We start from the raw sequence: 24,543 nt of genomic DNA on the forward strand, positions 1-24,543 counted from the left end.
GTGCTGCCTTTCACAGACAAAAGCATACTGAAGAGATCATTCAAAAGAGCTCTGCTACACTCTAAGATCTTCGGAGTGGAAGTGCTATTGTTGGAAGCACTGCTGGGACTCTGCTGATGAGTACCACTGGTCACCATCTTTTGTAAGCAGCTGAGCACTCACAGACCTGCCCTTCCTCTCCTCTCTTGTCCCCAAGACACTTCTTTGCATAAGCTTCTTTAGAGAGGGAGGAGTCTTCATCTTCCATCCTACAAGAACATTATGAATATTCTCCTAACTCTGCTTTCTACAATCCAGACCCTTTATTTCTTATCCCATGCTCAGGGAACATGCAGAAAGTTTATCTACTCTATTGATACCATCTTATAAGGAAAAATCTACTGTTACCATTTCTGTCCTTCTATGTCCCTTTCTTCACGCTTAAAAGTTCTAGATTAACTGAACACCAGGTACCCATCGGGACTGGAATTTTACTCACAATGTTCAGGTCTAATGATTGTAATGCCTGGAATTCAAAATGACAGCAACAGAAAATTAGCAATCTCTTTTAGGGCAGATGTAGTAAAACTAAGCCAAAGTATTCCCTTGCTTCTTCAAGCCTAACCTTAAGATTTTGGTATTAATAATGAATGGTAAAAATGTGTTGGTGCTTTTCAAAAATCTTTGGACATCATAAAGCAGAAAAGAAAATGCCCAGTAGGTAGATTATGGTGACTCTTAACCCCAGCAGTAAATAACAATTAGTAGATGCTGGAATATGCTGCATAGCAAGTTGTACCAACACGTCATAATAGCAGTGGGAAGAAAGTATTCCTAAAATAATAAACACCACGAACATCTCATCTACACAAGGACTTCATGGTCTGTATTTATTATATAACTCTGAGTTGAGTACTACTATTACAGCTACTATGGATTTTATTGTTATCACATCATATTTTGAAATGAAATGAAAACAGCAGTTGGTGAAAATTACACTGGCAATACTCTGTTTCTGCTGACAGAGGTTGTTTCAACCAAGGGCATATAAAGAGAAGGTAATTATGACAGACTAAAAAAAAGCAGTTTATTTATACAGATACATCCATAGTAAGGCACAGCAGTGCTTTTTGACTAAATCTCTTCCAGGGTAAATACAGCCAACTCCCTCCCAGGAATTCCTCACAAAATGGCCTTGTAATTTATAAGTCTTTCTCAGTCTTTTTAGTCAGTGTCCAGCTTGGCAGCTTGTATTAGCTTGTATTAGCCACATTTTCTGGACTTCTTTGTCGTCTCTAAATAATACACTATGAAGCAGCTTTTCTTATTTCTGCTTTCTATTGCTCTTGTCTTTTCCGAGGGAAATAACAATTTAATAGGCTTTTCCAAAAGAAATCAAAACAAATACTATGAAAGTGACAATTTATCTCAAAGCTATCTGACAATTCAAGTATTAATTTGAAAACCAGATTTTTAGAGGCAGTTGTCAGTGTCCTGGACAGCTTCTGCATATTTACCAGAGTTTCAAACTTTGCTAACTCTTGCTGCAGTTGTATGACCACATGACCCATGACCTCCATGACTCCTGGGACAAATTGTGCTTTGAATCATATTAACGTAATTCCCCTTTTTTTTTTCTTTTCTCTTTTATCTTCAGAGTGTCTCAAATTACCAAAGATACAAAAACAAGAGAGGCACATCTCAGCTTGCCTATGTGTAATTTGTCTCAGTACAAAAGAAAAAAGTTCTAATTTTCAAAAAAACACTACCAGCCATCTGAAAAAGTTTGGAAGCCCTCTAGTTCATGCACAAGTGCAAGAGTTTTGTACATAAGAAAATGCTACACACAGGGTTTGCTATTATAATAATGAATGGTAAAAATTGCTGTAGGAATAATGAATAAAATAATGAATCTTATTATGTTGTGACAATGGTATTTTGATTACTATTTCGTTCACACCAAGTTTTCAATGGGTTGATGTTATTACATCAGGAGAGGTATTTTTAATTTTCAATAAAGTAGCTGATGTGCTTTTATTTAGAGTTACTCTGGTGCACATTCTAGAGAGGAAGTCTCTAGAAAATTTGTTTGCTTTGTGAAAACATGACCTACTTGTTCTTCCAAGTGACACAATAAAGAATGAAATATGAAATTTTCATTTTACAATTTGGAGAATATTTCTAGATAAATACTGAGCAACTTTAAAAAGAAAATTTACAATTATTTTAATTTTCCTAGTTTGCCTTAAATAGTTCTTCTACTTACAGGGGCAAAATAAGGAGAAAATATAAATTGTTCCCTTGAAAATGAGACATGTTTTTTCCTTGTGTTATTTACGATGGACTGTATGACAAAGTTCTAGCAAGGAGCAGTTGGTTTAATATTGTCGCATAGTGCAGGTTACAAGTAAACCCTAAGCTTTCTTCTAAATTTGAACTTGACCTACAGTACTTGTGAAAGTATAAATCTCTTGTCTTTACCATGGCTTTCCATTAATTCATCTTGGATCTGTGATGCACTGGGCTCACCAAGTGAATCAGAAACACCCCTGTGGTAACGTTTCCTCCAAGTTTGCTAAAGCTGTCCTTGTGCTTTGTCTCAGTCTTGGTCTATCTTTGTTTATACTTTATCTTGGTTTACTGTCTCTAGAAGGTGAAATGATCAGATATAATGTCTGCTGGGGCAAAGTTTCACCTTCAAAAATGTTTAAATATACATGAACCATAAAAATTTGGGTTTTTCCAGTGTGGTGTCTTGCAGACACTTTTAATCTGATACTGGGTTTCCTAAACTTAAATTACCCATTTTATGGGAAATCAGCCTTGCATTTTCCCTTGTGAAAAATACCTGAGAGAATCAAAAAGTCTAAGTGGTATCTTCATGTCCATCTGCTGGATTATTTTTTATTCAGGAAATGGATAATATAGTAATTGTGGCATAAGTAGCCAAGTTAGAATATTGACAAGATTTGCTTGGCAGGTTGGAGTCCTGTCCAGGAGAAATTGTGTTAGAAAAACTGTAGAAAAATTTAATAGCAAAAAACCACTTGAAAAATATTATAACCCAGACAATAACTTTATACAAGCAAAGATAGAGAAAAAAGCAACAGTTACTAAATATTTCATTTGATATCACTGACTCGGGTCCTTTTGTTAGCTGATAAAGTGGTTTGATAAAACAAAGTGTAGAATTAAGGTTATTTGTGGACCAGATAAATTCAACAAGTCAACTTGCTTCTATATACAGTGAAGAGGAAAGCACTTAAGTACATATCATAAGTGGATGTGAAAAGTGTTTTGACACAATGAAACTCTAGCAGTGTAAACCAGCTAATGACAAATTTACATCTTCAGATAAGGTTGAAGATTAGCCATGGGAAATTGCAACATCAGAGTAAATAAAAAAAAGAATAAAGCAATTTTCCAAGTGCATCAATCTGCCTATGTGCAATTCCACTTTGCTAGAACTACTTTCCAATCATACACACTTTTCCATCAGTCCACAAGCATCAGCATTAGATGGTGTTCCCTTTTTTAGGGTTAGTTTTGTGTCTTATTCAATGGGCTAGTGTTCATTCATGGTGAGTGAATATGGATTGTTAGAAGCTGGAGTCTCCCCATAGATTACCAACTCAGCTTGTCTATTGGATAAAGTAAAAATGTCAGGATAAGAGATAAATTCCTGATGCAGTAAGCTGACAGTATCTCATTTAAAACTATTTTCTGATCATCTTATTAATTCAGAGCCTCTTAAAAGTGAAAGACTTTGGAATTCCTTGTTAAATTCCAGCTGATAATTACTTTCTGCAGAATGGATAACAGAATTAAAATCTCTAGAACAAAAGGTCTCATGATCTTAGTGGCTTTCAGGAAGGCAGTTCCTAATGCATACAATGCCAAACCACAGTGAGTAACTCTCTCTCTATATATATATATATATGACAACATATAACTGCCCTCCAGAACTGGGATCTAATGCCAGCTTCCTGATTCCTTCTATTCTGTTGCCTAAACTTGATGGTGTAAATCATAGGCAAAGCCTGAGGATTATATGAGTAAATATTAGTCATTTATTCCCTCAAAACTTGTTTTGTCTACACAAGCTATGTCATAGCAATTTATCCAACATTAACTAAGGTCTGGATGGATTGTTAGACTGCAGTACACCTTTGGCTCTACTTTTATTCGAAATTTAGTTAGCCTTCAGTCAGTTTGATATGATTCATTCTTATCTGGTTTACTGTAGCAAAACAAACGTGGATTGTTAAACACCAGGAACAAAAAGAATTATTTAATGGAAGCACTGGTCACTGCTAGTATATGAGCAAATGGGTATGAAATTGAGTTTGGAAGCTACGAAATAATTCTTAATCCTCACAGCAACCCTACTCTGAGGCAATTTTTTAAAACAGTAATATGAGCAAAATACCTAACTAGTTTTAGAAAAATTCAGTCTGTTTATGAAACAGATTGTATGGCATGCTTGCAATTACAAGGATTTAATGACCCTGAAAATGCCTTTCAGGAAATTTCCCACAATAATATTTACACACAATTCTACCTCTCTCAAGATTTCAAAATGTACATTTACATAGAATATATCTGGCACAATAAAATATTAAAACAAATGCTCAGTCTTTAAAACTGAGCATGTAGGCTCAGATTCACTAACACTTTCATTTTGTGGTGTTTATTCTCCCTTGTTTCAACCTTTTATTTGTAACCTGAAAGCAGTAATACCTTTTTGTCTCACAGGGAGCAGTGAAGGAAGATTCATGAGTGTCTATAAAATGCTCACTTCAGAGATAAAAACAATGTCTCTCCTCACAAGGAAATCAATAAACCAGTACAGATCTAGACAGTGTATGGTAAATAAAGGCTGTGGCCACGCACAAACTAGAGCAGATAAACAGCTGTCTGTTCACTATGTATCTGTCTTCCAGAGGTCCTGCCAGGAAATATATCTGAGGATCTTATAAGAAATTACCTTAGTGATAAGCACAACAGACTGCTTTAATTTGCACAGGCAGCATTGCTTAGGCTGCTAAACACATATTTACCAGCCAATGATCTGGTAAACAATAATTCAATGTAATTTAAAATTCAAGGGCTTTTTGTGAAATCTCTGCTCCAGTTAAATTATTTGGGTTTACTGCAGAGCTAAGGAAGTAAAATATCGTGAAATTACTGGGTAAAGATCAATTCCCTTTCTGGCTGTAAGTTATTATTAACACGCCACCACATCTTCAAATGTATTTGAACTAGAATGAATATCATAACGTCACTCTTTATGTGTAAATACACACTGGATCTCTCAAGTACATCCCCTGACCTCCTATAAATGCACTAAGCTGATGTGGGAGTATCCACACTGCAGTAATGATAACCATCTATGTCTACAACCCCCAATCCCCACTGACACTGCTGTTTATGTGGGTTTGGCACTGGAATCATCACTGGGTATGATTCTCCTCTGGGGAAGAGATTCTCCCAGAGAAGAATTGTACCCAGGTTTTCACATTCCATTACCTTGAGGTGCTCTGGGAAATGTTTGATGGCATGCTATGGCAAATTTCCCTCTTCCTTTCAGGTCTTCATTGGAAAGTTTTCAGTCTGCCAACAAGTTTAGTTGGCAGTTCATGAGTTCCTCTCTTTCACGTGTCCCAAACAGTGCCAGTATGAGCACTGCAGGCTAAGTTTTCATGCTTGTACTTGCAGTTATTGCAGCCATGAACAGATAGAGGGTTTGAAATACACAAAGAGCTCTATGATTGTTTTGGAGTCATCAACAGCTCTTGTGTTGTTGGACTTAAGTCCATATGAGTCAGGGAAATTCCAGAAACTTCAGGAAAGTGTGGAAGGGTGCAGGGCACACATGGTCACTTAGAGGATTGGACCACAGTAATACTTACTGAATTTAGTTATGAAAGGTATTCACAAAGATATGAACGAATAATCCAAGTTCTTGTCAGAAATACAGCTATTGAAGAAAAATGTACTTCTAATATCAAAATTATTTTAGTACTTACAAAGTAATACTTACAGGGCATTCACATCTCATCAATGACCCTAGTGTTGAGAAACCTCTTATTTAAAAACATACTTGGCTTCATCAAATCACCAAAAGATGACAGAATTGTCATTAGTCCTGTTTTCATTAGTGGTGGTTTCCAGCAGAGAGTGCACTAAGTGGTTTAGGGCACTTAGTGACACTACAATCAGAGTGGAATTTAATTCATATAACTCTTCTATATGACTCCAAAGCTGGTCTGAAGCCATTGTTTTAGACTGAATTTTTCCAGTTAGTGTGTGAGCACTTACTGTTTACAAAAGCAAAAGGTTGGACTGACAGCGAGGATTGCATTCTTTTGTTAATCGCCACTGCCCTGGAGGACCTGAATTTTGAAGTTTTCCTTTTTCCTGTGGCGGTTCATCAGGAGATGATATGAAAGACACCAGCAGATCTCTAGGGGGAAACAAAAAAGGATATATCCATGTGGAGAATGTTCAGTGTTATTATCCCATACAGAAAAGCTATTAGTGAGATTTCTCAATCAAGCATTATCTCTGGTGACTGTGGTCTTTGTAGTTACTCTTCCATAGGATACCTGGCAGAAGACAGTTTAATTAAACTTCAGACATGCTGGATGGTTGCTTTGCATTGGGAGCAAGACCATTCATACTACTGGACAATTGTACAGAAGGATAAAAGTGAAAATGTGTATGTAATGGCCAAGTCAGGAGCCATCAATGCCTCCCACTCCCCTGATCAGCCTTACCTCTCCAAACAGCTCACATGCTCTGCCTCAGCACATCCAATTAAAGTGCACAGAGTGCTGCATTAAGCCAGCTGTGCTCTTTCTGGCAGCCAGGGTAGTTCATTTATGGTTTTGTCAGGTATTTTTGTGTGCACTGACGTACAGGCCTAATTGAGGGAATTGTTATTCCTGCACAAACAAGGGAAACAAAATAATGCCTTTCATAGTTGTAGGCTTACAGAATGGACTGTCATGCATGAAAAAACATGAATGGGAAATGTAAGACTCTGGATATAAATTATTTACAACTGCAGTGGGATTATGCTGTGGTTGGTGATAAGCTGTGTGATATTTTCTTCTTGGTCAAACATCTCTGCCAACTTGAATGTTCTAATAAATCAATGTTAACCAATTAAATCACTTTCAAGTAACTGGGTTTTGGCAAAGCCTACTACCACCTTGTGTCTTGCAGCAGCTTGCCCTGCCATCCCCAGAGTTTATTCCTCTTTCCTACAGCACCTTAGCCAGCAAAGGTGATAGATCCTGCCTGCAAATAAACACAACTCCACATGTTTTTCTGCTAAGAAGAACCTATGTAATTTCAAGGCAGTAGTTATAGACCTCCTTAATGCAGAATGTTTATTCCATCTGACATGCCAGTATGTTTTGAAATTTCTACTAGCCACATGGGCACTCCAAAGAACGGATCCTCAGCAGCTCTTCACTGAACACAACCAAAATGTTTTCAGAGCGTGGTCAGGGGTGCAGGGCATTCTAGAATCAAGGAAACAGGGAAAACAACACCATGCACATACATGGGAAGGAGAGCACAACCAAGTACCACTGCTCAGCACAGCCCTCCCAGCTCTCTGTTAGGAATTCATTGTTGACACTGGGCAAGTACTGGTAACCCCAGTCTATTTCAATAGGACCAAGAGATCTGCAAATAACATTTCCTGGTGGAATTTTTTTTCTTCTTTCTTTTTTGACAGAAGATGGTCTGGAATCAGGAATCCTCTCACTTTCATGTAAAAGGCCATGTGATTTCATTGTAATAGCAGCCTTCAAGAGTGCCCTGGAAGGCAGTAAGATCAAAAAGGACTATGTGGGACTTCACAAGGGTTATTGATGAAAAAACCCACTGAAGTTCCTGATGGCAGTGATTTGTTTAAGGTAATTTGGGCAGTTTCTCAATAGCCAGAGGCTTACTTCCTAGAAAACAAGAGAAGTGTTTGCCAACCTTTATTAGCCCAGTGGCTAGAAAACTTGGTGCTTAGACAGGCCAAGCTGCCTTCAGTTGTAAATGACTGTAAAAGATTAAGAATATCAGTTTCCCTCACGGGCTGTCAAGGGTGTCAGATTCTGTGATAGTCATACTCCTACCCCAAACTCCATCTGCCGAGGCCTTAAGGCAAAGAAAATACAAACCTTTAAACAATAACAAAGTGTCATGGACTCTGCAGCGAGCTAAGCTCCCTCACCCAGCGCCTGGGGCGTGCGGAGGAGCCGCTTTTGGAAGGGTCCCCGGCCGCAGCTCGGGCCGGCGGGTCCCGCCTCAGCGACTACTTGAAAAAGAAGGGTCAGAGGGCGAAAGGGGCGAAAAGAACGAGCGGCCAAAGGCCGGTGTGGGCAGGTGAGGGGTGACGGGGCGGCGGGGCGGAGGCGGCCGGGGGGCCGGGCAGACCCGGCGGGGCGGGGCGGGTGCGCGGCCATTCCCCGGGGATGAGCGCGGCTCCGTCGGTAAGTCCTGAGGAGTTTCAGGGGCAGCTCGCCCGCGGGGTGGGTGCGTGGACGGTGGCGCGGGAGGAGAGCGGTGCCGGGCTCCGGGATGAAGCCGGGAAGCGCGGCAGGAGCGGCCGCGGGGCAGGTCCCCTCAGCCCGCCCGCCCGTGGCGCTTTGCCGGCCCGGAAAGCTCTGCCGGCAGTGGAATGGCCCCTGCGGAACTCGGCTGGGAAAAAAGGACGATTTGTGGCGTTATGTTTTCAAATGTCCCCTGGGTCGCGACCGACCTCCAGCCTCCCCGCCCCCCCGCCACTCTGTGTGTTAATCTCCTCGACTTTGTTCCAGAAACAAAAGTCTTTGTTTTAATAGTTCACGGTGGTGACTGAGGTGTCAGCCTTTTGCTGCTTTACAGAGTCATGGCAAGGAGGTAGACTGAAGTCCATGTAAATCGCAGGGAATTCCAGAAACTTCAGGAAAGTATGGAGGGGCACAGAGTGCACATGTTCGCTCACAGGACTGGGTCACAATAGTTACTGGACTTAATTATGAAAAGTATTCAGAAAGATGGGACAGAATAATCCAAGTTCTTGTCAGAAATACAGCTACTGAAGAAAAATGTACTTCTAATATCAAAATTACTATTATTTTAGTACTTATAAAAGAATACTTACATGGTATTCATGTCTCACCAATGACCATAGTGTTGAGAAACCCCTTACTAAAAACATACTTGTCTTCACAGCATCACCAAAAGATGACAGAATTGTCATTATTCCTGTTTTCATTAGTGGTGGTTTCCAGCAGAGAGGACACTAAGTTTACCTAGGATTGGAGCGGAGTGGAATTCACTTAGCTCTTCTGTGTGACTCCAAAGCTGGTCTGAAGCCATTGTTTTAGACTGAATTTTTCCAGCTAGTGTGTGAGCACTTACTGCTTACAGGAGCAGAAGGTAGAACTCACAGGCGAGGATTGCATTCTTTTGTTAATTGCCACTGCTCTGGATGATCTGAATTTCCAAGGCAATATATATCAGAGCTGATACATGTTTTTAAAACTAGACTGAATTTGGGACCAAGTACTCTACATGAGTACTCAAAGATACTAATCAGACATTCCTGTGCCACCTTGCTTGTGCCAACTTGAGAACTTTCACAGCTGTAATGATGGATTGAGAAATCCAGTGATGTTACTGTCTTTGAGTTAGTAAAAGGTCTTGCAGATCAGTGAGAACCAGGTTCAGTAAGTACCAGACTCATTATGAAGGAGTTGACTAAGCCAGTGGAAAGTAGAAGTGAGAACAGTTCTATTCAGTGTTAACTTTTAACTCAGTTCAAGTACTCACAGCAGTGATTTTCTAGTGTCTTGGGGTTTTCAGTTTTGGGGTTACTAGGGTCAGAATTCAGCATTCTTAACTCCTTGCATATTTTGTTTTTAGGCTTCTGTATATTTTGGCTCCATTTTTATTAATAAAACCATTAAAATACACATTTGTAGTTGAGCCCTCAACTGCTGTAGGTTACTTCTCAGTTTCAGGTTTGAAATAACATCTCAAGAGTCATGTCTTATAGTCCTAGGAAGTCTCTAGTGGCTAAAGTGGATTCACAGGTTATTCCTGTCAATATATCCCCAAGCAGTAAGCAGGTTTTATTGGTCTGTGGCAAATCTGATTGTCTTCCTGAGGTTGTACAATAGTTGGTTTTGTCAAGAATTCACTAACCCTAGAGCATTAGACCTGAAAATCTCAGTGAGTGCCTTGGGGATTTATGGAACTTTTGAGTAGCGGATAATGTAGGTGTCTTAGAAAACCAGAAGAATAGAAAAGACTAGTCAGAGACCTAATGTAGGATTTTAGGAACTCAAGTAATTTCTTGCTGTAATAGATACTTTCAGTATAAATTTCAATGAGTATGCTAGACCTTATCTACATGATAGAGTTTTGGCCCCTTAAAAACCGGCAACACTGCCAGTATGGATCCATTTCTCTTAAAAGTATTTATGGTAGCATAGGGAGTGAACATGGCTACAAAAAAAAAAAAAAAAAGACATTCTTCTGTGTCATGGGTTGGCACTGGCCAGATGTTAATGCACTCATGAATATATGTTTTTTCCCTAACAACTACTGTGGGATGTGATCAGGAACAGAGCAGAGCAGGCTTAAATCTTGAAAACAAAAAAACCACTAAGACTTCATTATATTACATAAGAACAGGGACAGAAAAACTCTTAAACACACACAGAGACAGAAATAAAAACTTCTCAGAACATTTCTTCTCCTAATTTCCACCCCCCCACACATTACTCTTCACAGAGTAAACCTTTGGGTTTTAGATCAAACAATCACCACTCAAAAACAAACCAATCTTCAATTCAGCAAGGGAGAGAGGAGTCTCTCTCGCACCACAGACTGTTCTTCAGAAAACACGGGTCCACCGCTTATGTGTTTCTATGTCACTCCTGGCACCACCCGGAGAAGTCTGCCAGGGTGACACTCTCTTTTTTTCTTATGTCCAGCGCTCTCACTGCTGTCTATAGTCTAAAGCTGCATACAGGGCTCTTTTAAGGATACTTGCATGCCAAGCTCTCCCCTTTTTACCCAGGGGCCGAGGTTCCAAGAGCAGGTCTCCCCTGAGGGCAGAGGGCGCCACCTCACCCTCCCCCTCTCTTCTCTGCTCGCTCCACTCTTCAAGTGCCAGTCACTGTAGCAAAAGCAGGGGCAGCTGTATCCACCCAAAATGCAGTTTATGTTCAAAAGAGACTTAAGTTCAGTCTATGGCTGACATTATGCAAGAAAAGTCCAGCTCAGAAAGCTACTCCTCTCATTCTTTGCCCATCGAGTTCCTTCCAATCGTGCTTTATCATCTCGGTCCCAGGCTGCTTCCCTCTCTCCTCCGAAACCACCAGTCATGAGAATCAATGTCTAAGAAAAGTTTCTTTCTGCCACACAAGGGTTAAGAGTTTCTAGCTCTCGGCAGGGTGCAGGCTGAGGCACTCCCAAGCTCAGCAACTCCCACGTGGCTGGGCACCTTCTCTTGGAGGTTTGGGGGGGGGAAGGGGGGGGGTGAGCACACACAGAAGGCACTTCCACAGTTTTCCACCCCTCCATCCTAGACGGGGCAGCTCAGTTCCAGTCCTGTTCACTCTCTTCTCCCCCCCGGGGCTCCAGCTTACCTGAGCCCGACCATGTATTTCCCCTCCCCCACCCAGCCTCATGGCTGGGCAGGGGAAGGAGGCCTGAGACGTCTCTCCGCTTGAACCAGAATCGAAAAAGAGGCCGAACCCCCCTAGAGTCCTGCTTTTAACCCTTTGTGTCCTCAGAGGCGTGTCCAAACCTCCGAGTGACCAATCCAGGTGCCAGCAGAAAGCTGATCACTGATTGGCCTACTCACCTCCCCCTAGAAAAATTGACCTCCCCCCGCAACCACAACATTCTGCGTTGCATGAACACCAATATAAATTTTTAACATGGCCCACACCTTAGTCTTACTGTGAAATTCATGGGAATTTTACACATAGCAAGCAACTGTAGTGACTGAATGCTGCCTGACCATAAGCTAAAGATAGACCTGTGTGGAAAGACAATCATAGAAGAGTAAGACTTAAACTGTAATGTTTTGGTTTATAGTTTTGAGACAAATGTGGCACACGAGAACAGGACATCAAGCAGAACTTTTCTGATGGAGAAAAGGATGTAGAATATTTTCACAGATGATCACTGTGCAGCAGTCTTCAGTTTTATTTTGAAATTATTTCATCTGAAATTTAAACCTAAAATTTACTAGTATATGGTTTGATCGTGTCTGTAGGTATAAGATCTGATTGATATCCTAAATGACTTTATCCAAGATGAAGATTTTCTGCTTTTATATATTGTTCCCACACTGTAGTATGTTAAACAATATTATTGCATGGTTTACTATTAAATTATCTTGCACCCATCCTTGTGTCAGGGTCTTGGCACTTCTTGGATTTTAATGCATCATGATAGTTATTTTTCATTTGTGAAGAGCTATTGATGGCTGACTTAGCATACTCATAACCAAGAAATTGTCTAAGATCCAAGGCTTTTCAAGGCTTGCAAGTTTTCAGTGTTGGCCATGCTAAATTAGAGTTTGTAGGTGGCAGTGCATGGCAAAATAGTGCCACAGCAATTGATTGTTCATACTAACATCTGCCTTTCACTCTTAATTCAAGAATTCTTACAGCTCTTCTATAAATATATCTCAGAATATATGGTTTCAAATGACCATATCATTTTCTCAAATTGAAGGTTTGATTCCTGCAGGTTTTTGCCTGTTTGTCCCATAAATTGTCAAAAGTCTCTTATTCAGATCTGTTTGGCATATTAGAATGTCTCAGCAGATTTCATATTGGCTTGCAAACGTGTGAAAAATCTGTGAAATTTGTGCATGTTACAGAAAGAGTAGCAAGCCTTAGGAGAAAAGAAGTATTTGTTCTTCAGAGTGCAAATTAATCTTCAGGTCCTGGTTCCCTGAATCTTCTTCATTTTCTGCTAGCTTCTGAGTTTTCAAGGATGATTAGGAGTTTTTAACATTTAGCCTGTATAGTTCTGTCAGTGTAGTGCAAAAGTGATAGTGAACCTGTGCAGTAACACTTGCTGAGAGGTTTAAGTGGGATGGTTGTGTGGATTGGGGATGATCCACTCTTCCATAGCATTGTGTAGTGTGACCTCCATCTAGGATGGCATTTTTATATTCCCAGGTCACTCAGAACCTCAGACCTGCAGAACATCCTGATATATTCATGTGGGGAGGAAAGTAAAAGAAATGTTGTTGGGGAGATTCATTGTCTGAGTTGCTTCCATTTTAGGTGCTGTAGAAATTTTTCAGGTAAGATAATGAATTTTTTTATTGCATTTCTGTTTGCCAAGAATTGATTTATTACTTCCTACTGGAACCTAGCCCAGATGAAGGCCTACTGCACACTGCCTGAGAAGGAACAGGATAGAGACACACACCACAAGCATGCATGTGTCAAAGGTCTGGGGAACATTCTTGTCAAATATGTCATTTACTAAGTGCATTTAACAAAGAGCTTTCTGAAAGAAAAATGAGGAATAATTATTTGGAGATCACAGTAAAAGAGAAGGATGTTGTCAGAAGGAAGGAAGTGGTTAGGAGAAGCCAGGGTAAATGGTAAGGCACTACACCTGACATGTGAGCAAATGACCACAACATAATAGTAAGGTGCAGTTCCAGAGCATAAACATAGGCTGAATTATCTACATATCTGTTTTGCTGATGATCTTAAGAAATTATCTAGTGTGTGAGAGATCAGTGATTGCTAGGTGATTGGCCAAAGGCTACCAATAATATAACTGGAACTAAGGAATTTTTAGTGTCAGCTCCATCCCCCACCAGGAAAGCTAGGAGCAGAGGCTTGCATGCAGGTATCCAGGTGATACTTCACAGAGTTGGAAGCTAACAGAATTTTCAAGAGACAGTGGAAGTGATGGGAAAAGAAAACAACTTACAAATATGAAATACATGTACAAGAGAATTCTTACACAGGGCTTTATAATGCAAGGCCCTTCTTCTGGGGTACAGACCATTTAAAAGTGGGAGTTTTCTCAGCATTACTACTAGCAGAGAGTTCTCAAAGCCTGTTTTTACTGTGATAAAAAATTGTCAGACATGGAGAGTGTATAGTGTTGATCTGTCCTGTGGTAAAAATGTGCCTTGCTTGAACAGAGGTATGACAGCCAGCTATTTCCTGTTAACCATATCTAGTCCATCCAGTCTTTCATATCTCAAAGTGCTTTATAAGAAGAGGAAGGAATCGGAGCACATACAGGAACTGGTGTAGAAAAGAAGCAAGAAAGCAAATAAATCCAGTGTCTTATAATTCCCTTCCACATTTCATCATTTTCATTATATTAGTAGCAGTAAGTTTACTACAAGAACTTCCCTTTTTGAGTGTAAGACATATCTGAATTGCCTCTATATCAGCTGTTCCCATTTAGCAAGATCAAGAGTGTTTATGTGAATGGTGTATAGCATGAAAATGACAGGCTAGCTTGTGTGAGGCTGTCCTCAAAACTTAGCATGGGATCATTTAGGCTTCCTATTTTCAAGTACAGGAATATTATTCTTGGGGGTTTTAGACATAAACATATTTTTTAGAAATAAACTTCTAAAAATAGTGCTTCAGACTAACTCATCTTGTGTATTGTTTGCCAGTGTTTCAAGAAATGTCTGCTGTTTTGTGTTACTACTTCACATTAGCTGGGGAACTCAAGACTTGGCTGTGAAAAATAACACAGCAAGAGGGTCAAATATTGTGTTAAGGGAATGTATTTCTTAGAAAATTTGTTTAAAATAGTTTTTATTTGATCTTCAGTGACTTCATCCTTTAAAATATCTAATGTGAAGCTGATGAAACTCCTTCTCACCACAGCAAATGTGTTCAATACTTTATGAACCAAATTTAATGAGGAAGAGGAATAAAATTACTCAAAAGAATTAAGAAGTGCAAGAGGTTTCTGAAATGCAAGAAGTTTGAAACTTCAAAAGTGCTATTTTAAAGTGTTGATGCAAATGATTGGAAAAACATCATATGCAAAATAGTAGCTCAGTCAAATCCCAGGTGAGTCAGAGGGCATTATGGCGGAGTATGAGATCCAGATGCTTTGTTCTCAAGATGTCTGTTAACTGTCTGATTCACCTCTCTGATTATAGGAGATTACTTGTTATTTCTCATACAGTGTTTCCAGTGTGGTGGGTATGTTAGTTATTTCGCATCCCTGTAACTTCAGTTTTGGTAGTAGTAGTTATGTTAGAATCCTGGAGGTAGTGACAAAATATGCAGTGCATGGAACTGGGTCTGATGTTTCCTGTTCCTTTTTAGGCTCTGCTTCTCTGAGGAAGGATGGGGCAGAGGTTTTGGAGCTGTGTCAGGAGTCAGAGAGGATGTATGTGGTGAGGGGTGATTGCTCTTCAGCAACATTGCATATGCAGTTTAAACTATTAGCTCCTCATCCAGTGGTGAAGAATTCCATCTTAACATGCTGTCATGTTAAAATGTCCAGTGCTCTTCCTCCCTGCTTTCCCCAACTGCTTTATTTTTTATAAATAGTGGTCACTCAGTAGCAAATGCTAGAAAAGATAAAAAATTATGTAAACCAAAAAGACAATTCAGAAGGTTTTGAAATTTGTGAGGTGTATTTTAGCTGTACAGGTTATTTTGCCTATATAATTTTCACTGAATGAACAGGATCTCCTATTTAAAGCGCTTGCATTCCCATTAGCCCTGGAAGGTCAAGAAAAAATTCCTTCCTTCTTCATCAGTATCAGATGTTTGTTTGCCTGGTCTTATGAAAACAAACAAGATTTTCACTACAAATGTAACCTGCTCTCAAATACCTGACTGGTGGCATCTTGTGAAATTTCCTGGCATTTACTTGCTTTAGTTTGCTACTAGGTCATTGTACACTGTAACAGTGTGTAGAGATTTGTCAGGTTATTGGGCAAAAGTGTAGTTAACTGACACACCCTGTATGATTCATGCTAAAGATGAAAGCTTGAAGGAGTCTGATAAATTTAACAAAGAAATCATGTTAAATCTCTCCCTGACAATCCAGCATATTTTTAGTAAAACAAACATTTATTTGTAAAGGCCTCTCATGTAAAATCTGTTTGTATAGTTACTGATTTGTCACAGCAGAGACAGTTAAGGAGAATTGTTGTTTCCTCAAAACAGCCAAGCCTTAAGGATGCCATCCAAAATCCAGAAGTTTGGGGGTTTTTTAATTGTTAAACTGCTGAAATTTGTGATTGCAGGGAAAAAACCAAACCTACCTCTTTTCAGCCAGTCATCTTTTAAAATTCTTTAACTTCCAGTACTTTGTTCTTTAATTCATTCCTGACTTTTGTGGCTGGGTGTGTGTTAATTTAGGGATCTGGGAGCTCTAGGTGTATTGAAATCTGCATAGTCATATATGGACTCCACTAGCAGTACGTTCTGCAGTCCTTCAACATTTTTGAAGACCTTTCAAGCTTTAGACTTGTTCTCAGGTTCAGTGTAAATGAACTGAAGCATCCCTTTCACGAGTGTAGAGATCAGTGTTCATATGTATGACTGTATGGTAGCCACACATTTAAAGTGATTCACTGGCGTGAAGCAGCTGCTTCTAAATGTCAGTTCCCATTTCTGGAGGAAAGGCTGACTAAAATGGGATAGTAACCTGTGTGCAGAGGGCAGTCCCTCTGGGAACTGTCTCCCAGGCAGTAGGATTAGAGGAGGCGAAGGTGGAAGATGCCACGTTCTCTGAAAATAAGAGCATGCCATGTATTTTAGAAAATCTTCACAACCTCTTCTTTCTTGCCTCTCTAAGATGTCCCAGACATAGATGCATTCCTTTGCAATCTTTGTTGATGACCAGGACCACAAGGTTTAGGACTGAGAAAAAAGGAAAGCCTTTTCCTCAGATTGGTCCCTTATGTTGTCTGGGAGAGCACTGCAGAAAGGCCTTGGAAGAACAGTAGGGTAGTGCCAGGAGATACTGCGAGGAAATGCTATACAGAGGGTCTCCTTCATGTGCAGGTCATGGTTTCTAAAGAACATGAATTTCATGTACAAGGTTACTCTCTCTCTTCCAAGAGACCGTGGCAGTCAATAGTTATCCACATCTAAAGGTGATAGGACAAAAATGTCCCATCTTAATTTGATGAGGTGAAGAGGCCAGATAAACATTAGAGAAAAGCTTTCTAGCTGTGGGCTAGTGACACAGATATCCATTTTTTTTAGGGAGTTTGGAGAATCTTCTTTTTCAGAACAGAATGGGTCGATGTGGAGATATGAATAGTACTCAATTTTAGAAGACCTGGTGAGGGCATTGTGCTCATGTGTCAAGAGTTCTGCAGTTGTAATAGAAGAACGAAGGAAGATATGTAAGAGAAGACAGTCTGGATAAAATAGTTAATAGTTTGGAAAATTACTATTTAAAGCAATGTTTTGGAGGAATCTGAGCAGGACAGAGTGGCATTTGTGAGTAGAAGAGAAGGATACCACATGAACAGAAGTTTGAATTGACTGAAACCAAAGTCAGGATTAGTTTGATAAACATACAGGAGAGACTGTTGTAAAGATATTTCATTTAGGAAGATCCAGCAAGTTTTAGAAGCAGCTTTTGTGGGGGAATTTGGGAAGAAGATTTAGTCAAAAATTTTGCTAGCATCTCTGCAGGTAGTAAGATATGAGATAGAAGGAAAGTAAACCAAAGTGAGAAGTACTGATGATTTTGGGCTCATGCAGTTTATAGTTTTAAACAAATGTGTGTTGAATTGTTCTATGGAAGAAGTAATACAAGAAGTGTAGCAACCATTAGTTAAAACTTTCAAATTGTAAAAAACTTTGTTATAAAAAGCAGCACTTTCGAGCTACTAAGGCATGGCTTGTGCAAGAGGCGTTTTCTGACTGCATTGGGTGATTTGATAAAGTGAGCAACAGGTATAGCTGTGAGTGTCACCTATAGCTATGAACTTCGGTTTTCTGTAGGAAAACAAATTCCTGGGTAGAATGCTAGAGCTTAGTTAGGATAGAGAAGAAGCATTGGCATGAAATTTATTCACCCTCTGTCAGTTTTTAAAAGTTCTCAAACCTCTTTCTAATTCATTGGAGGGAATTTTGTTGATGATAGCTACTTGGTGCCTTTCACTGGCAATTCCTCACTTTGTGTCTAAGGCTGCATTCAGATGCATATTGCTAGATTGTTGACTTCTGAGTTTAATAAGGTTTGTTAACCATCAACATGGACTGCAGTGTCTGAGATGAGGATTCCTTTCAAAATGTTGTTATCTGCAGAATTAGCAGCTTGTCTGCCTTTCTGCACCATGTTACAGCATGAGAAACTGGTGGGTGGACTGCTATTACAAAAATACTGTGCATTTTAAACAGAATAATCAGATTATAGGATCCTGAAAGGTTTGATGAAATTCAGATAAATTCAATCTTTGAAGCAGAAGTTCCTGACCTTACATAACCTATTAACAATATGGGTTGGGTTCATTAGGAAAATTATATTTTTCCCTAGGCTTATTCAAAACCGTAGCTGTGACTTTTTGTTGAAAAGCCTTTAGAGGATTGTTGTGTAACTTGCTGTATTTTCAAATCTTTCCAGAGAGATGACACTCCTTGGACTGTGAAGCATTTGAGGTGCAATGGCAGATCCCATCCGCTGGGCCCGATACCGCTGGCAGCGACTGATATCAACAGAGGGCAGAGAATGCAGCGGCAGCAATTCAAGTGGCAAGTGGTATCAGTCATCAAAAACTACTGGCAAACACAGGATAGTGATACCCTGTTTGGGACATTTAAAAGAAGAGTATGAAATAGTATCAAAACTGTACATGAACAACAAAATACGGACTACTAGGTATACTTTATTGAATTTTTTACCACGGAATTTATTCGAACAATTTCACAGGTAAGGAGCTCCTTGTGGTAATTCTTCTTTTTGATTGTGGTAATTCTTCTGAAGCTGAATCCTTCTATTTAAATATTTGTGTTACTATTTATTTTGTTACTTATATTATATTATATTATATTATATTATATTATATTATATTATATTATATTATATTATATTATATTATATTATATTATATTATATTATATGTGTTACTATTTATTAAAAATTATTCCCCTCGCTGACCTATCACTTCTGAAAATATACGTATTATATGGCCAAATTTCTTGACTATCATCATTGTTGAGCTAATCTTTTCTCCTTAGCTTATGTATTTTCTGCTTGTTCTGTTCTTTGGACTATTGAACTGTTCCTTGCTCTTGGAGCACTGCCACACACCAATTGGCAGTAGGATTTTCAGCTTATTCCTGCAAATGTCTTTTCCCCCTTCCCTCATGTGTTTCTGTCTTGCCAATTTTTTTGATCTTCCTTCTGCTTGAAGAACTGTTTATTTGTCAAGCTACACAGGGAGGTTACAGGATGGCTTCCTTTTTAACATATATCATCTTCCCTAAGAGATGATAAAATTAAGTTTAAAGGACCTGGAAATTTGAGAGTGCAAATTCACCAGTGCCTCACTCTGGAAAACGTGCCTGGAGGACAGTTTTGAAAGTGCAGGAGAATTCTTGGTTTCTGCATCACCTGATCATGTATGTTAAGCAGCTGTGTTGCTAAGTAATCTATTGACTGGAGAGTGAAAACAGAGTTGTGGATAGTTATTCCTTAAATTGGGAGGTGAAGAAAAGATAAATCACTGGTAATTTAAATGTCTGTATATCATGGAGTGGGGAAACAAGGATCATTGTCTGCTGGCACAGCTAAATCCTGTGTTTTCTCTTTGTTTCAGAGTTGCCAATTTGTATTTCCTGTTTCTAGTTGTCCTAAATTGGGTCCCTCTGGTTGAAGCTTTCCAAAAAGAAATTACAATGCTACCTCTGTTAGGGGTTCTGACAATTATTGCCGTAAAGGATGGTCTGGAAGATTACTCAAGGTACAAAATGGATAAACAGATAAACAACTTACTAACCAAAGTATATAGCAGGTAAGAGACAACAGTCTTGTGGTTTATCATTATTATTTCATTCTGACTATCATTTGAAAAAGTTAGTGATAACTCCTTTGGTTGCCTTCTGGATACTTAGAGAAGCATAAAATAATTTAATTTGGAAAAGGTCTCTGAAAGTCATTTAGTCTTAACCCTCTGCTCAAAGCAGGGCTATTTAGATCAGTTCACTCATGGACTAGTTGAGACTCAGTCACCAGTTTTGTTAAATGGTTAACAAATCAGTGTAAAATCTGCAAAATCAAATTTTACTTTGAGGCAGATGAGTTCATACATGTCTTTGTACTGTATTAACCAAGGTATTTGGACTAGTTAAATGTTGTACATAGCATTTGTTTTGAAAGGTGTCTTTTTAATTCCTCTAAAATGGCTTCATGGAGATTGAAAGGCTGCTAGTTTATCGCTCATTAGTGGCACCATGTTGTACTCATAGTGTGATAACATTTCCCCAAACAGAGTAAGATAGTTTTCCACCTGAGGGTGCAAGTCAGGCAGGGAATCTGCTAGTGGCGAGTCTGCTAGGCAGTTATTGTCATGGGTAATAAAAAGACAGGAATGCAAACTGATCATATTCTAAATTAACCATCAAAAAACTTCTCCAAATACATATCAGTGCTGCCCACATAATTATTTTTCTTTTCTACTTGTGATAAAAGGATATTCCAAGATGTAACATACAAAGATAAAGGAAGTGTAGTGATTTTTTTCTTTCTTGCATGCTCTGTTTCCGTGTAGGAAAACAAGTATTTTGGAAAATGTCACTTTTGATGTGTTGTAGTAGCCATCCCAAGTAGCATCTGTAGGTTTTTCTCATTTTCAGCTTATGCATTTGTAAAAAATCACTGGTTTTCTGTGTATTCCAGGAAAGAGAAGAAATACATAGATGAGTGTTGGAAAAATGTCAATGTTGGGGACTTTGTCCGGCTTTCACGTAACGAAATCATTCCTGCTGGCATGGTGCTGTTATATTCTAGTGACCCAGATGGGATCTGTTACACTGAAACTGCAGGCCTTGATGGAGAAACCAATCTAAAGCAGAGACAGGTGGTGAGAGGATATTCAGAGCAGGTGAGAATTGTGCTTTTCTAGTGGTGTAAGGAAGCTGACATGACAGGTGGTGAACTAAAAAACCCAAACAACTCAGCCCTCTCAACTGCCTAATTCATGGTAGCTCAGCAATCCCCCTCTGAAAATCAAGGTACTAAGAACAGTTCTAATTCATTGCTTGAGTGGTTTTGGAGCAAATCTTTGCATGTTCACATAACCCAGAGGTTCACATAACCTAGATTTGTCTTTGAGAAAGAAATCTATTTCAAGTCATGAAAACCAGCACAATTAACAATTCGGGTAAACCTCAAGTAGTTACTTATGGTGCATAACATGGCATGGGTGAGAAATTGGAGTTTTTTAGAAAAGGACATCTGTGCTATATAAAAACCTAGAGAGAAGAGCAGATATTATCTTTTTCACTGTTTCTTCACATTGCAAATGCTTTGTTACTCCCATACAATACTTAAATATTATACCTAGCAGCCAAAATGCTGGAGGCTGGCACAAAAAAGACAATATTAAAAGATTAAAGAATCCTGACATTTCTGTAATCTTCACTCCTGCTGGTGAAACACTATGCTTAAAACAGGGAGCTTCAGTGTTGTCCATAACAACAGACTGTTGAGTCCTCTGGAGATAAAATTACCTGAGCTCCCTCTGAATTTGCAGTGGTGGTGAGAAAGTGAGGAGAAGTTGTCTCTAAGTGCCATTACTTAGTGGGTACAGTAGTACCAAAAGTATGATATGCTGTTCATGAACAGAGCTGTTTCTTATCCCCTAACAGTCACATGCTTACTTATGTTTTTACTGATGTTTTTATTTTTATTTCTTGATTTAACCTTAAAACAGCAAGGCAGGCAGCACTGTTTGATCCTTTTGTATATATGTATTATTACACAAAGCAAAATTCCAGTGGTTCTTCAGGCTTACAGCATACTGAGGTGACCCAGTTCTCATACGAGCTCCTGCTACCAAGGTCTGATTTGAGTCCTGCTCGAGAAAGAGACTGATTTCTTTATTTTCTGAAAACTTGTACCAGAATTCTAGGAAGAGTTGTACTCTCCAAAAAAGTGTCACTTCCCTCACCATTCAAGACAGTTCATTTTTGTCATCAGATAGGAAAAAAAATATTTATAGTTGTTGCAGAGTCTTCTGGTCAAGATTGCTTGATTTCTGAATGTGCAGCCATGGTCTGTTTCACAGACCTCCAGTGCACTTCCAGCTGAGCTCCAGCCTGGGAATTTGTTCTTATAAACTCAGGCAGAGTAAAACTGGCAGTGCCATGTAAGGGGTTGATTGCCTGATCTCCCCGACTTCTTAACCTCAGAAGAAAAGGAATAAACAACACCAAATTAAAGAACGTATGAAGACAAGAACTACAGAGTCTTAATCTATTTTTAAGGTTGTTATGTCTTGCTTCTTTGTGACCGAGCAAGTAGAAACACAATGAAAAAATTCATTAGTGAGGCACCTGTTCATACATGTGGGGTTCCTTTAAGAGAAGGCAAGGCAGAATGAAAGCAAGAGGCAGGAGCTGAAACTCTCATAGTGATTTTTTAATTATTTTTTTCAGCGTTTAAATGACAACAGGAAAGAAACTGGGAAACTAACTCAAGGCTTCTTAAATAGCAGTGGGTAATGAAGCATAGAACACAGTGTCTCCAACCATCTTGGCATTCAAAGAGAAATACACAAAACAGATGAGGACCAACCTCCTGAGGATGATGAGCTATTTTGTGAATGAACTGACATTTCTCTGCTGCTTTCAAGATACTCAAATGTTACTTCCTCTTAGGAAGGGTTTAATCTTTTTGTTCTACCCCTCATTTGGTTAGCTGAACCACACACAGGTTCATGAGGGTGGAGAAGCTAATATGCCATTAGCACTAAAACAACTGTGAACAGTGAATATTTCCTATTAGATTATAAGAGATAGCAAGGAACTTCACCATTTGGTTTCTTCTCAGCCTGCATGGTCAGTGACTGAATCCAGTCCTGGTTGCAGCATCCTCAAAGGTAGTGGAAAGTGCTGTTCTTTTCTTCCAGGAAGCCTCAGCCAAGCTGATCCAAGGCATTCCTAGCTCTCCTCTTCCACCTCAGCCATACACCCACTCCATTCCCATGCCATCAGATGGTGTATGTGTCAGGAACACAGCACAGCCAAAGCAAGTGGGCTTGGCCTTGGGGATCTGCATCTCCTCATTTCAGTGAGTGTCTGATGCAGGACCTATAATTCCCAGCTCTGTTACTCAGTTTCCATCTTTATAGTCACCCTTCTTTAGGGACCTTTACACAAAATCCAAGTAATTCTAATTCTGCCAAAATTTAAATCTCTTTTGTGCCAGGAAACATAGGAAAACTTATCAAGAAATAAGATAAAAAGGCTTCTACTCTCAGTATTTGCATTGCCAAAATCACAATTATAATGAAAAAATACAGAAAATAAACACATAATCCAGGAAGATCTGAGTGTCCATATCAAGATACCTGCTTTTGGGCGTAATTTTTATAACCTCTGTTTTATGCTGGCAGAGTGTAGACAGCTGTGTCCACTATAGATTACACCCAGAGTTTCAGTGCTTGCTCTTTCAAGGTATATTACAAGAAGCTCCACCAGAGATATATATTTAGATGTTTCCAGACAGTAGAAGAAAAGAATTGACTGCTTTGGCTATTTCACTTTGAGAGTGCTTCTTAATTGGGGAATCATTGTACAGTGCAAAATTCTTGAAAAGCATCAATCAAGTATTCTGTCTAACATTTTAAAGAAATGTTGTACCTCCTATGCAAATCAACATGAGAAGGGTCAGTGGAGAGGACAGCTCTTTCACAGTTAACTAAATTTGGAAAGAGACTGAATGTCTGTTTGGCAAAGGCTGTGTTCATAGTGCAACATATCAATACAGCAAAACATAGCAAAAAGAGTATTTTAATCAAGCTAACAAAGTACTTGCTAACAATATGATGTCTTCTGAGTTTCAAATTCTACTTCCAGGATTGTGTTTTAAACTCACAGTTCCTATTCTGCTAGTGTAAAGTCATCCTGTTGATGGAATACAGCCTTCTCAGAGACCTGTAACTATGTAGAAGATATATTCAGTAACATCTGTGAATTAGAGAATTATGCTTAGGAGTTTGAAACCTTAAATTGGTCATTGGTGGATTTTTTAAAGAGTAGAACAAATGACTTTCCAAAGAGGTAGTGGCAGGTACTCAGCTTGAAAATGACTCAGTTATACCGGTGGCAAGTCTGTGTTATACTAGAGACTAGAAGCATACTCATGTGCCATTAATTGAAATTAAATTGCAATAGCAGTAATTTCAAAGATAAAGCCTTTTGGCTTTTCTCTTACTTCGTGTCATGTTTCATTCTTATTAATACAGGAGATTTGTTTCACTTGACTTTTCACTGAAGAGCTCACCTTCTCTTTGTTTGCAACATGTACTTCTGGTCTTTCATAACAACCCTTTCTTTGGTACTTGTAAGT

General features: G+C 39.1%; 1 protein-coding gene across 4 annotated transcripts in view; it reads left to right on the plus strand.

Moving 5' to 3' along the window:
- The first annotated feature begins 8,334 nt into the window (after positions 1-8,334).
- The window catches only part of ATP10D (ATPase phospholipid transporting 10D (putative)), a 45,351-nt gene continuing 29,142 nt past the window's right edge, over positions 8,335-24,543 (plus strand). For 2 of the 4 annotated variants that reach the window (XM_063401878.1, XM_063401880.1), the window contains exons 1-4: positions 8,431-8,477; positions 18,595-18,900; positions 19,790-19,984; positions 20,869-21,073. In XM_063401878.1, the coding sequence (XP_063257948.1) occupies positions 18,635-18,900; positions 19,790-19,984; positions 20,869-21,073 (666 nt within the window). In that variant the 5' untranslated portion in view covers positions 8,431-8,477; positions 18,595-18,634. Of the gene's footprint in view, positions 8,371-8,430; positions 8,478-18,594; positions 18,901-19,789; positions 19,985-20,868; positions 21,074-24,543 lie in introns of those variants that run through there. The other 2 variants (XM_063401879.1, XM_063401881.1) reach the window with 2 other exon arrangements.

This window comes from Prinia subflava, chromosome 7, assembly GCF_021018805.1.
Source record: "Prinia subflava isolate CZ2003 ecotype Zambia chromosome 7, Cam_Psub_1.2, whole genome shotgun sequence".
Classification (NCBI taxonomy): domain Eukaryota; kingdom Metazoa; phylum Chordata; class Aves; order Passeriformes; family Cisticolidae; genus Prinia; species Prinia subflava.